Here is a 14828-nt window from a genome sequence, read left to right on the forward strand (position 1 = left end):
CATTGACTTATTAAAACCAAACATGTTCAAGGCATGTGACCCATAACTCTTATTTTTCGCTCCATTTTCCTCCATTATCCAATATATATTGATGGAATCAAAGCTGAAGAATGGAGAAAAATGGGGTTGAAACGTAAGAGATATAGGTCACATGTCCTGCACATGTTTGGTTTTAATTAGTCAATGTCGGAAAATATATGATCAATGCTGGAAAATGGGCCAGAGTTGTTCCTCGTAAATTTCTTTTGAGGTCTTCTTTTTGTAAATTTTTTTTCAGGTTGTTTTTCACGAAAAAAATTGTATTTACAATTTTCTATTATATTACATATTTATGGGAATTGATAGCCAAACTATAATGGTAATCACCAAGAATTTTATGGGAGAGTGTATATAAGTTTAGAAGAATTTGCGTGCATAGAATATGAGATCATTCTTGTATTACAGTTTGACACTAAAAACACTTCAAATATCCACTTGCAAACTTGTGTTCTGCCCATCCTATATACTTCTTATATCTCCACATAAACATAACACTTCTAAACAAAAAGATTCGTTCTTTTCCCACCATAGGATTTTCATTGGAAAAAATTCCTAACACATCTTTGGAAGAGTACATTTATATAAACAACTTTTATTTTTCATATTCAAAATCATATAATCAAAGATAAAATGTTGACCATTCGCGAAATCTTATTGGATTAAAGAAAGAAAAGAAGATTAAAAAAACATATTATTTAATTAAAGTACATACTTCAAAAATTTATGCGAAGTCTGCATTAAAGACCACGTAAACCAATTTGTTATTATTGTCTCTAAACTTCTATGAGTACTTTGCAGAGTAAACTCTCGTTTCATACAATTGAAAGTTAGCATCACAATATAATGTTAGAAACAATAACAAAGGTTAGAGAGGATCTTTAATTACTGATATTGGTGGGGTGCATTGCATATTTATTTCCTTCCAACATGTAATAACAAATTGTAATCAATATCCAAAGTATGAAATGAATGGCCTATATATGTAAATACCTGTTTGCTATACATATTACTCCTTACATAATTCCTGAAGAAGAGAGTATCATTATAGAGTGTTCTATCATCTTTTCTGAAAGTTGAATGACTTTATAGCATAAGCAAAAATGACAGCAAACAACAGACAGAAACTGGCTACCATAACACCAGCAATCGCCACGAAATCATGCCTGAATCCTAGGCCGTCTTTTAGCAGTTGCCATGTAGGTATCGAGTGAACCCCATCGGACAACTTCACCAACTTGCTATCATCACCATATTGGGAAGTAAGAAGACCATAAAGACTCCAGGCTACTGGGTTGAGCCAGTAATACCACCTCCACCATACAGGAATTCTCTGGTGTAGAAAATAATTAAGTTGATCAGTTTATTAAGTAACTAAAAGCAGAAAAATTCAGTAGTTACAGCATCCTGACATAAATAACCTTATACTTCCCTTAATCAGAAGAAAAATCTGTGAAATGGAAGAGATCCAAGTGAATGGAAAGGACAAAACATAGGATGACTTCTACTCGCACTTAGCGCAGCATGTTATGTGCATAGCAGGAAATTCCTAGTCCATAACAAATATCTTTATATTTGATCGTAATATTTTTAATTTTTGGATTGTACATTGAACAACAAACATTTAGCTTATCAAAAGGGCTGAATATGAGTAGATACAACATTCATATATTTAGCTATCTGAAGACTGTGATGTTTCAGTCTATATACAGTATTTGTGATCAAATATACATTCCAACAAATATTATGAGCAAAATATGTTTTTGTTGGTTATAAAATTGGCAGAAGACTGTATACTTATATTTAGTGCAAACTACGTTACCTTGTAAGGAATCATGAGACCACTGAAGAGGTTCCATAGCATATAGAATGGAGCAGCCATTATGGCAGCGGCGTTGTGATTGGGTGTGATAGCAGTTGTCATCATTCCGAAAAAAGTGAAGTACAGTACTGTGAAGTACGTGAAGAATATATACCACGAAAATTTCAAAGCTGTCCACTCAAACGAGGCCATAGCGTAGAAGACTACTGCATAAATAATCGTCTGCCCAAAAACATAAGGAAACTCTATGGCTACCTGCACACAACAAAATAGACAGAAAAAACATAACTTTAGAATCAGCTAAAGAATATTCAAGAAAAGAAGAAAAAAAGACAACAGATTAAAAACCAAACAAATAGTAGGAAGAGAACCTGTGCGAAGGCGAAAGGTAAAGCTGAATACAACCCTGCAGCTCTCTCTCTGTAGGAAACATATCTTTCAATGGAAACAACAGGCTGCACTGCTGTAGCATTGGTAATTCCAAGGAAAAGTACCGCTGCGTATAGTGATCCCATTGCATTAATGATATCCTGCTGGTTTTCCCTATAAAATTTCAACAAGTAGTGTTAGCAGGACATGATGGTTTGACATAGAACATGTGCAAATGGTGTGTATGATTATGAGAAACCACTTAATTATGACTGTGATTTGTAAATAGTGCATATCGTAGTACATTTGGTAAGTTTTTGGAAAAATTGGGAATTAAACTTCCCAGAGCACCCTTATTTTTCTGTTGATTCCGTAAAAACTCACAACTTCTGCCAGAATTGCATAATGTTCCACTGTAATATTTGCACCATTGCATATCACAGAGTGATTGTAGGAAGACCTATTTGATTATTGATAGTTAAAAAGTGTCGTCCAACTAGTGTACCTTTTAGAGCCAAATTTCCAGCAAAATGATCCAAGCATCAGTGAAATGATAACAGTATAGAAGAAGCGAACTGCAGTATACTGAGGATTCCGCCAGTAAGACAGATTTTGCTTCCAAAGACAAGTCAGGAATTGATCAGAGAATGATCGAGAATATTTTGTCGGGAAATTTATTTCTTTAGAGTTACTAGGTGGCCTGCTGAGACGGTCAACCAACTCTTTGTTATATCTGAACCAAGAGAAGGCTACAAGTTAAACAAGAGTATCATAGACCAACGATGATGAATTACATGAAATTAAAAGCTGCACATACTGAAATAAACGCGAGTTTTTGTAGACTTCTGCAAAATCTATATCTAGACGTGCTTCCTCTGCCATAGAACTAACTTCAAGCATCCATGCTGCAGGATTATAACCCGGCTTGATCTTTTGCACCCCTTCCACTGCCTACAAGTATTCCATATATTAAGGACCGTTTTTTTTTAAAAAAGAAAAAGAAAAAAAAGCAGCAGATCAGAGACTGTACTTGCAACTTACTAACCTCAAAATAATCAACAAGCTTGCAAGATCTTGGTCCAAGTGGGCCAGCATAAATGACTTGTCCTCCACGCTTCATAAATAGAAGCTGCCATGGAAAGAGACTTTTGTAAAAACACACATCCTTACTGTCAAATAGGCTTCAATAATGAGGACAGTTGGAGAGGAAAACTACCTCATCAAATGATTCAAAGATGTCTATGCTTGGCTGATGAATTGTACAGACAATTGTTCTACCAGTGTTCACAATATTTCTCACAGTTCTCATCACTATTGCTGCTGACCTTGCATCCAATCCAGTTGTTGGCTCATCCATGAAGATTATCGACGGATTAGCAACCAATTCAACTGCAATAGTTAACCTCTTCCTTTGTTCTGTTGATAAACCGTCAACTCCAGGGAGACCAACCAAGGCCCCACTTAGGGAAGTGAGTTCCACAAGTTCCATTACTTCACTTACAAATGCCTGGAAATCAATGTCTGAAGTAGTTAGTCGACAACAACAAAAGAAATGTAGAGGACAACTACCTCAACCTAATAAGTCCAGAAAGGTAGAGAAAGAATGATCCGAAAACAGACAGAAATTTTTTTTCTTAAATTTTAAAGGAAAGAACAAACTGATAAGTTTATCAGCAATGGCGGACGCTTACCATTTGTGTCTGCAAGTCAACTTCTGATGACAATCGTAGCCACGCAGAAAACATAAGAGATTCTAAAACAGTCAAGCAAGGGGAATGAATATCATTCTGTTCGCAGTAACCAGATACTCGTGCAAATGTTTCTTGCTTCTTCGGATGTCCAGATATGAAAATACTCCCTTCTATGTGTCCACCAGTTTTCCTGCCAGCTAATACGTCCATTAGAGTTGTTTTACCAGCACCACTGACACCAACCAATGCAGTGAGCACCCCAGGCCTGAAAGCTCCAGTGACATTAACCAGCAGCTGTAATCTATCCTCTGATATGCCTTCTTGTTTCATCTCCTGCATCACAAGATGGATTATTGAGAATTAGTACTGAAAAATTAACTGCAGATATGCAATCTATTTTGTAGCTGAAAAGAGTGCCATGTGAGATGCTCACCAAAGGAACATCCACGTAATAGTTGATGTTGCTAAAGGACATTGATAGTGATTGAAATGGCAGAACCATACCCCTCTGTGTAGATGCTTTTCCTTTGTTGAGTAAAGGCATAGACCAAAGACAGAATAAGGTGCTTATACATATGATTGTCAAGGAAGAATGAAACATAAATGTATAGTTACACACCTTTTAATGAACCTGAATGCTGCATTAATTCTCTCAACTGGATAGTCATAATTTCGCCTCTTTTCTTCCTTTCCTTCTCTTCGAATTCAGCACTAGAAATTACAGCTTGTCTCTTAACAAGGGCTGATTGATTTAGTAAACCAATGTGATTAGCATATTCTCCTCAATGGCTAATCATGTATCACTTAGAGCTGAATATAGGGGTATATTAACTAAGATGGAACTTCCAAAATGTTTAAAGCAGTAGATGTATATCTTACGATGAAGATAACTGAGAAAGATTGTGAACATGACGTTGAACAAGACGATGTAGCCAACCATTGCACACACTCCAATCCAATACCAGTAACTTTCTGTAAACAAGCTCCTTGATCTCAGTGCAGCTTCACCTAGTCTGACATTCCCAAATGTCTTAAACAAAACAAAACAAAGCAAAGGTAGAAAAATCAGGTTTTTGATTCCGGAGTTTACATCTTAGATTACAAAAAAAATGTAGGAGAACTAATTACCTTATCCCAGGAATGACCTTGAAACTCGTTCACAGAAACTGCAGTTTGACCATACATGAGGGGAGAAATCCAGAAACCCCAGACCCACCACTTTGGGATGCTATCTGTGCAAATCAACAAAATCAAGTTAAATGAAGTTGGAGGTCTATGCGTGAAGCTACCTGTAAAGTACAATATTTTACCTCTTGAAATGATGTATCCACCTAGACCCATCACAACCAACATGGCAAAGGATCCAAATGTGTTGGCCACTATCATATTTCGACCTAAAGATCCCATCACACGGAAAAGTCCCAAAGACATCTGATGTAGGAGAAAGAATAACAAGAACTGCTTAAACAATCTGAAAAAAAGGATTATGAGGAAGTTAATCAATAATTTTGCAGGAAACCTCTAAGCATCCAGAAACAGAGAAAAAAAATACTCAGCATTCAGCATTTCTTTTCAACACTTGACTTTCACAATATCCAATGAAGAACAACCATCAACATATTAATTATCTATTATTACAAATTATAAATCCAATTCTATCTGAAATACTAACAATTGTTTCTATATATCATTACAGTCAAAGCCAGTATATTAATAGTGCACAAGTTAAAAAGTTGCAATTCAAAGAGAAGACGGAGTACACTTGTATGCATAAGTTACCTTGCAATGTTGGGATCATAACCGATCACATAATATGTGACTATGACCCAAACACCAGATTCAATCAGTGAAGTTGGGATGCTTAAGAGCCAAGAAGGAATACTATATACCCAACAAGGGTAAAAGTGCAAGTCCCTATGCTTGTACAAAACTGGAAGTTTCATTACTAACATGGAGACCTCTGTAAATCCATTGAAAAGAATTATAACCATGGAGAAGTAGAGAGCACCAATATACAGGCCTGCATCATCAATTGTATCATGGTGCATCTTTGTTCGGAAGAAAACAGTCATTGTGATGAAAGCAACAAAGACCAGCTGCAGGAGCACATGGACGAAAAATCATGATAGGTACAGATATAGATGCATAGAATCGCAGAAACTTAATTGGCCTCTACAATAGTAAGAGAGACCTTACCTCATGAGATATACATGGCTATCTTACCTGTATAAACTTGAAGACATAGATGAAAGAGTTCCTTTTCATTAGGAGCTTCTGCCAAGTATATCCAATCTTAAGAAGTTCCCATTTACTGACACCATATGAAGAAGTGGATAGAGCTGCAGGGTGACTTTTTCGCCTGTTGAATGGAGTAAATAGTTCGCGGCACAAATTACTTCCCACAGTGAAGAAGCGAAAAGCTTCTGCAAATTTTTCTACTGGAACATACTGATGAGCACGAGTAAGATCAGACCAATACTGTTGTTGGTCCTTCTTTGATGTAACCTGTGGAAGAAGTTTGTACTCCATAAGTAACACATCCAGGTAGAACCTAGAATAGTCCATCTCAAGCGAAGAAAATCTACCTCTTGCAGAAAATCTGCAACATTCTTTCTTTCAGGACAAGTAAATCCCATGGATGTGAAGAAATCAAGAACAGAATCACGTGGTCCTTGATAAACAATCTGACCTTCACTTAAGAGTATTATGTCATCAAACAGTTCATAGGTTTCTGGAGCAGGCTGTAGTAGGGAGATCACTGTGGTTCCGTCCAGTGCACAGGTTGAATGTTTGAGATACTTAATAATTTGGTAAGTAGTTGAACTATCAAGTCCATTCGATATTTCATCCATAAACAACACTCGAGATTGTCCTGCTAATAGTTCACCTACCAAAGCAAGAAGACTGCATCAGCAAAGATGCACTATATAACAGGGACTCAAGATTGGATTACCACAGCTAATTGATACCTGTTGTAAGCCGCTTCTTCTGACCACCAGAAATTCCCTTAAGCATCTCATCACCCACAAGAGTGTCCGCACATATATCTAAACCTAAAATCTTTGTATAAATAGTTTTAGTGCTAAAACAAGATAAAGTACAAAAAAAGTTGTATTGCTGTTACAATGATCAAAGCTAAGCGGAAACCTACGTCCATAAAATGAGCACAATGCTATTGCAATTGGCTATTAGATTATTTGATTAAATACAAAGGATTCAATAGATTATCTTTTTATGATGATGCAACGTATAATGCAAAATCAGATGGATTTAATACAATACCTTCAGAATATAATCCACAAGAAGGCCTGTGTCTTTCCCATCCAGAGACATTGCCTGCATCAGGTTAACTACATTATTAAAGGTAGCGACTTCGAAGAAACTACATAAGTCTTAAGCAAGGACTATAGTACAAAAATATTCAAAGACTGCATTAACCTTGATGAAAATGTCAAGATCTTCCTCAGGTTTTAGTCTACATTGCTTTTCTCTTCTCGCAAGCTCTAGAAGCATATCTGTCATAATGATTATACAATAAACTTAACCATTTCCAACTTTATCAAGACAAGAAAACATAAAAGGCAGTTGTAACTAGCTTACCGTACTTGCTTCCAACACCTTGACAATGTGAAGCAAAGGAAAGAGTTTCCCTAACAGTCATCTCTGCTATATGGCAATCCTGTTGGCTTACATATGTTGATGTCCTTTGAGGAACAAACTCTCGGAGCTCATGCCCGTTATATGTGATTTTCCCTGACATCTTTCAAGTACTAAAGAGATTTTAGGATAAACACATACAACCACAAGAGTCAAGACACATCCAATATGCATTTCACCCATAGTGCATTGAAATTTGATACAAGTACTTCAGTTTTATTCTCTTCCAAATATTATTTCTACTTCATTACTGTCTTAGTGGAGTATGCTGAGTTTGTAAATTGCTAGGAGCATTGCATAAAAGAGTAACAGGTCATCCTACAAAAATAATAAGATCCGATAATCTTTATTCATATATCACGTGAGAAATGAAGAATTTGTGGCCAAAATTTGTGAAGTTTGACACAGAAAAATGTATTGTTGCAATTGTTTGAAAATGCAGGAAGTATTGATTACCAATACTTTATGAAAATTACATGTTGGGACTAACAAAGAAGATCCAATGTAGTATATATAGTCATCTTTCTTGATCACTAGAATATAAGTCCAAATGTGAAAATGTCTATTCTAGGACCATCAAATTGGAATTGAATTAACGTAGAGAGATTATATCATAAACGTCGAGAATACTACATCTACCCAATGGGTAATCTTATCACTACCCACTAAAGATAAACGATGAAAAGTTCATTTGTTTACACAAAGCATTAACATCTATCTCTAGTGGGTAGTTTACACAACGGGTACATATAAGTTTATTTTCGTGAGCACCCCTAGTTTAATTAAATTGGAATCTTGGTACCTGCAATCCAGGTGAAAGACGTCCCGCAAGAGCTAACATCAAAGAGGTCTTCCCAGAACTAGGAGGTCCTAGTAGCAAGGTCAACCTGCAATGTTTGGAATTAGTTACCATAAGTTAACCATATTGTACCAAACAAGGGACTTTTACGGCTCGTTTGGTAAGAGGCCATAAATGGTGAGAATGGTAATGCATTATAGTGTAAATTTGTACTACAACTACAATGTCATTACCTGTGGTAGACTGGTAGTGCTACTTCATCCCAAGATTTCCATTTTCTTCCTAAAAACTCATTACCATCCATTACCACTTGGGAAGGTGGTATTGGGTGGTAATGAAAATTTATAGAGGAAACCCATGTTTTGTGATAAAGTTTCGTTCCCATGGCCATCGGCATGAGAACTTCTTTACACATTTACAATATATTTCATTACCATTACCACTATTTATGACCATTGACCAAACGGGCCGTTAACAAAGAGTAACACTTGAAATATATTTACGCACCTGGAAGGTCTGATAATTCCACTTATATCATCTAATATGGTAAGCTTTTTCCTTTTGCCTGGGAATAAATGCAACTTCCTCAAGAAAGCCTTCAACAATGTTACAAATATTTCATGATTAAGACATCAATTAACAAATAAATTACAATAAATAAGATCAATTTGTTGATATTAATTTGCTTCTTCACCTCTGACATATTGATAATGAAGTTAGGAATAGTTGGCAATGCCCTGCTTCCAATATGGACATTAGCCTCTACTGTCAAGTTCAGAAAGCGAACTTCTACCTTTGGAAATTCCAAATCTACCCTGTAAAACGAAATAAGTAAACTGTAATGCTTACTACGTGCAATAAAATATCTCTTTCTGTTTCTCTAAAAAAGATTCTAAATAGGAAGAATATATAGAAACGGAGTGAGTAGTTAATATTAGATTGATCCGATCATTAGTATAGTAATTGAGAAAGACAAATTTTCACACGTATAAGTAATAAGTCACCAACATATATAATCCAAATTCTCTCAAAATAAATACACAAACTTAATATACCATGCATGAGCACAGGTACATGTACAAACAATTAATAGCGAGTAACATGTGATAGTAGTGATACTGGTATCATCATCGATTTCAGAGATTTTAGGATCGATTCTTACCCCTTGCAAGCAGGGATCCCTAATTCCCTCCATGCAAAGAACTTCATCTTATCTTAAAAAGAATGTACAATCTATAGCACTTCTATATCGTAAATGGGTAATTCTAAAGTAAAAATTAAAATTGAAAGGACTTGTAGGGAAAAAAAAAATACTACTTTATTTATTTTTTAATTTACACGATGACCATCATTAATTATCAATAAGTAAAAACAAATTATACACTTTGATATTTTAAAAATATAATGATGAGACGAATCTAAGAAAAATCTACCCAAGTACATGACTATGTTTTTTCCTCCCGTATACTAATATATCATCACCAACAATGATCAAGGTATAATATGTGAAGAAATAGAAAAAGGCAATAAAAAAATTCCACGAATTAGTTCCCTATTTTTTTTTTCTACTAAAATTAGTAACATTACACATACAGCATTGAATTTGCAGCATTACTTCTCAGTTCTCACTAAAATATCCAACCAAATGCGAGTTTTTCGGATGCAATATACAATGCTTCCAAAGTTAAATTTACTCTCATCTAATATAGTAAAAGGCGTTCGCAAGAAACGATGCAAAGTGGTGCTTTCGCTTGGAGTTTTATATGTTATGTAATCGACAATATTCGACATGGCCTAAAAAACATAGAAAATACATTAGGTAAGATCACAAATTATTATAATAGACGGTCTAATTTTAATATAAAATTAGACAATGCAAACCTAAGTTCTCCTAAGAAGCCCATTCAATTTCTCTCTAACCTAACACTATTTTAGGTATCTTGCACCATCCTAGTCGTCCATTCTCTTCTCCTTCTTTTATTTCCCTTCTAAATTTTGAATTAGAACAAACAATTTTTAAAAATAGTCCGTCAGTCTTACAAAATGGATTAAGCTAGTCACTAAATGGATTAAATCAGTCACTAAATGAATTAAAGAATGTTATTAATGAATAGATTAAACTGGTCACTAAATAGATTAAAATGGTCACTAAATAGATTAAAGTAGTCACTATATTAAGAAATATGATCTATTCTCTTTTTAATATTGGGCTTGGGCCGCGCCTACTTTTAAATTAAAAGTAGACGGTCTCTTACAAGACCAACTCAGGTAAGATTCGATCCCAAGATTACAAGCTTATATATTAATATCTTAACCACTAAACCAAATGATACTTGATGTTATTATTTCAAAGTAAAATATTAATAAATGAAATATATAATTACCTGATGCATAACTCGAGCTTAAAAACTAGTCTTTTAACCAAATGGAGTATTCAAATTATGTGCTACTCTTACTAATTAATGTTTTGCACCAAAAAAAACTACTTCTAAAGTAATTAATATTTACCTCTTTTTCTCTCTCTCCTCTATTATATTCAACCATTATTTTTCTCAACCAATACATCAGTGGAGTACTGGAGACAGTACAGCACCTCATTTAGTACATAGTCGTAACTACTCCAGTGTAAGTACAAAAGCTAATATCCTCTTTATCAAAATAATTCATCCTCAAACATAAAAAAAAAAAATCTCAACTTCTGAAAATTCTCATGCACTTATCAATAAAAATAAAATAAAATAATATTCTTATAAATCTCATAAAGGACATGCAAAAAAACTAAACATAAATATCATCACATTGTATTTTATTTTTCTTTAATACTTGCTCAACCTTATATTATTATAACACTACTTGTCATTTATAGTAGCTTTTAATTCATTAAACATGAGACTATTTACACTAAACAATTTTAAAATTTTCTCTTTATCCTTGCTTTAACATAAATATTAACACAGTACCCCCTTCAACTTCTCTTACCTTCTATATATCCGTGCCAAAAACAAGTATTTCCTCTGTTTTAAATTATAAGGCATTTTAGCTAGAAATTTTTGTTTCAGAATATAAGGCATTTTACATCACTAATGTAAAATTAAATACAACTTTATATTATCAAAATAAGATTATAGGTTATTTTCTATTATCAATATAATATTTAATATAAATTCTTATTACCTATTCAAATCTAACTAAAACTAACTAAATTCTTAATATGCGTAAAAGTGATTTACATGTCTTATGATTTCAAACGAAGAGAGTACCCCCTCCGTTTCAAAATATAAGGCAGTCATGTTTTACGAAAATTTGCTTTGACCACAAATATCTCACAAATACGATAAGTAAAAATTATACAAATTATATCGTTGGATTCGTCTTAAAAAAATGCTATAATAATATTATTTTTTCAAAATTTTATATCAACATAAATTAAAAGTAATTAACAATCAAAGTTAACATCATGCGGGTCTTATACTGTTAAACAGAGAGAGTATATTGTAATAATTTTAAAGTAGAAAAATATTTTATTGAAAATATCGTATGTCTTTCAATTAATGAAATTTATCTTTTCGCCAAAAACTTGAAAAACTTACGCAAGAAAACGGCGGCGCATTCGATCGAAGAAAACCTGAGGATCATTCTCAACAGAGGTAAAAAGACGATCCAAAACAAGTTTACGTTCATCAGCTTGAAGTTTTCCAACATGGATCTCCGTAGAATCTCCTAAAACATTCCGAAATATTCCACGACGTACTCTAGTGTACGTCGGAAGTCTCTCAAGTGCCGCCCATTTGAGTGCTTCTTCATCTTCGCCACCTTCTCTAAACGACTCTGATCTCGCAAACACATTCTCCGCCGTCGAATTCCACATTATCGACGACGAGAAAAAGAGAGAGAAAATGAAGCAGTTATGAAACCAGCTAACTATATAAAGAATTTAGGAGGATAGTGTATGAAATGAAATGAAGAGATAATGTAATGTAATGTAACGTAATGTAGATAGATAGATAGATAGATGGGAATGGGGGACCTTAGTTTTTAATTTTAGGTTATATTGTTGTAAGTGGCTAAGCTGCCATTGTTTTGTGAGGAGGAGTATTTATTATTTCTGTGCTTTTTTTTTTTTATGTGCTTGGTAGTTGGGTTATTATTTCTTTCATGCATTTATTACCAACTTCCTCTTCCTTACCTTCTTTTCTCTCTTTCTCCATTACACCTTTTTACTATTGTGTCCATTTGTTGACCTCTAGATTTACCTTGGAAGATTTTGTATACAAGACATCTTTGTGTGACAATGCAATCTCTTTATAACTTCGGAAAATTAGAATATTTTGGAGGATTCAATTTAGGGAAATGATAAAAATGGAAAAAAAATACGGAATAAATAAATATTAAGTATATTGATTGATGTGTGATTGAGTCATAAATTATTTCTCAAAGAATACTAGTACTTTTGTCTTAAAATATAGTTTCTATTTTTATTTTGGGTGTCACAAAATACTCCTTCCGTCCCATTTCATTTATTCGTTTTTTGAAATTAGTTTTTTGTTTTGTTGATTCAACTCAAGTGTTACAATTAATGTTTTTAATCAATTATTTTTCATTCTCTCTCCTAAAATCATCTTTTCCTATGCAATATTTATTTAAATAAACAAAAAATCTTTATTATCCTTCTTCGATTCTACTAACCTTAATTCCCATGTAAAAATAGACGTAAAGAGTATTATAGAAAATGCATTTAATACTTATTTGGAAATCTAAAGACGGTTTATTATATCAAAACCCTTGAATTTAATTTTAAAAAATGTAGCTAAAAAGATCAAATAGGTTAATAAATAACAAGTAATTAGATGATTGTGTCCCGTGTGATACATTATAATTGTTTATACTTTAGTGTATTTGATGCACTACTACGAGTAGAGTATACCATATTGAAGATGTCTTGACTTAGTGGTTAAGATTAATGTGTTGTGAACAATAGGTTACAGGTTCAAATTCTTTTCTAGAACTCGAAACACGATGCTATCTAAATCAAAATTCACATATTTTTATAGCGAAGATACAAATCTTTACTAGAATCATAATTTTTTAATTAAGACAAGAATTTTATGAAATTTGACCTAGTGAGCCAAGTATTGTTGGGTTAGAGCCAAGAAGCTAAGTACATGAATAACTAAGTAAGAAAAGTCAAAATGTGATGTTGAATGTTATTAATGGAAAAAAAAATATTGTCTCGCTTATTTGTATGATTATTTGTGTCACTCAAATTTATTTGTTGATGTCAATTATTTTATATTTTGTTTATTTTTTTAAATAAAAGAAGTACATGAATAACTAAGTAAGAAAAGTCAAAATGTGATGTTGAATGTTATTAATGGAAAAAAAATATTGTCTCACTTATTTGTATGATTATTTGTGTCACTCAAATTTATTGGTTGATGTTAATTATTTTATGTTTTGTTTATTTTTTTTTAAATAATTTTTTTTTAAAATTTAATGATACAATCTAATAATATGAGTTTTTTTGCGGGTTATATCAGGGTAATAGAGCATTTTGTAGGGATATACCTCACTAATTTTTTTTTTTGTGAGATATAACAACCTAAATTTAAGTTTTGTTAAAATGTATCAAAAATACTATTTCCAACAAGAAAGTCAAATTTTCGACCTTTGATTTATTTCTCTGATCTTGATTCTGTCTTAGAGAATATTTTATCACTGAGTAGAAGGTTTAATTCAGTAGGTCGGTCTCATGTCAAAAGGGATGACAATGCGGTAGCTTGTAACCCATCATCTTGCTAAGTTAGTACCTTTTGATGACGAACAGATTTGGAAAAATCACTATCCAGCAGAGGTGAACCCATATGTAGTGATGGACATTATGTCACTGGATTAATATATTGTGGTACTAACTTTTCCCCTAAAAAAAATATTCTAATTTAGGGTTTATTTAGATAGGCCCTCTTTGTCTCACATTTTTCCACAAAATAGTAAGTGGCGGACTGGCGGGAGAGAGAAAGCAAAACGCATTAAATGGCCGTTGGAGTAGACAGACAGTTGAGGGCGGTGATTATACGTGTTGGACTGTTTGGTCTTTTTTTATTTGTTTCCTTTACTCTTTTTCTTCTAGTAAAGAAGTTTTTTCAAGGAGGAAACTTTTTTTAAGAAGAATGTAATCATAGAAATATTGATCTCTTTTTTTTTTTTTTGATAAGTAATCTAATCTTGATTTTGTTAATAATTTTTCTCAAATAGTCTAAATTTCCAAAACAACATATGTACAAATCATAATTGCATTACAAGAGTATATAAGATCTTATGATTGGTTTTACGAGACCGTCTACTTTTAATTTAAAATTAGACACGGTCCAAGTCCAAGTCCAATATTATACCACCTTCTTTTAAATTTTGTGACTAGTTGAATGTATTTAGAGACCAGTGTAATCTATTTAGAGAC

General features: G+C 33.3%; 1 protein-coding gene across 2 annotated transcripts; it reads right to left on the reverse strand.

The window, feature by feature from the left end:
• Nucleotides 1–928: 928 nt before the first annotated feature.
• On the reverse strand, nt 929–12573 carry LOC104902130 (ABC transporter G family member 32). 2 transcript variants are annotated; one of them, XM_010689820.4, is made up of 24 exons: nt 11965–12573; nt 9069–9189; nt 8882–8970; nt 8378–8462; nt 7519–7678; nt 7357–7433; nt 7201–7254; nt 6888–6978; nt 6504–6805; nt 6142–6423; nt 5698–6014; nt 5229–5389; nt 5047–5150; nt 4798–4948; nt 4538–4660; nt 4352–4443; nt 3919–4251; nt 3444–3734; nt 3273–3356; nt 3045–3178; nt 2733–2960; nt 2230–2401; nt 1859–2113; nt 929–1369 (listed from the first exon to the last, which is right to left on the reverse strand). In XM_010689820.4, the coding sequence occupies exons 1-24, from the start codon at nt 12240–12242 to the stop codon at nt 1097–1099; spliced, it is 4257 nt and encodes a 1418-aa protein (XP_010688122.2). In that variant the 5' UTR covers nt 12243–12573; the 3' UTR covers nt 929–1096. The 2 variants fall into 2 exon arrangements, with proteins under 2 accessions (XP_010688122.2, XP_010688123.2); XM_010689821.3 differs by lacking the exons at nt 9069–9189; nt 11965–12573 and having other exon boundaries at nt 7519–7688; nt 8882–8916.
• Between the last annotated feature and the right edge of the window lie 2255 nt (nt 12574–14828).

The sequence above is a fragment of the Beta vulgaris genome, chromosome 8 (genome assembly GCF_026745355.1).
Source record: "Beta vulgaris subsp. vulgaris cultivar EL10 chromosome 8, EL10.2, whole genome shotgun sequence".
Lineage (NCBI taxonomy): Eukaryota > Viridiplantae > Streptophyta > Magnoliopsida > Caryophyllales > Amaranthaceae > Beta > Beta vulgaris.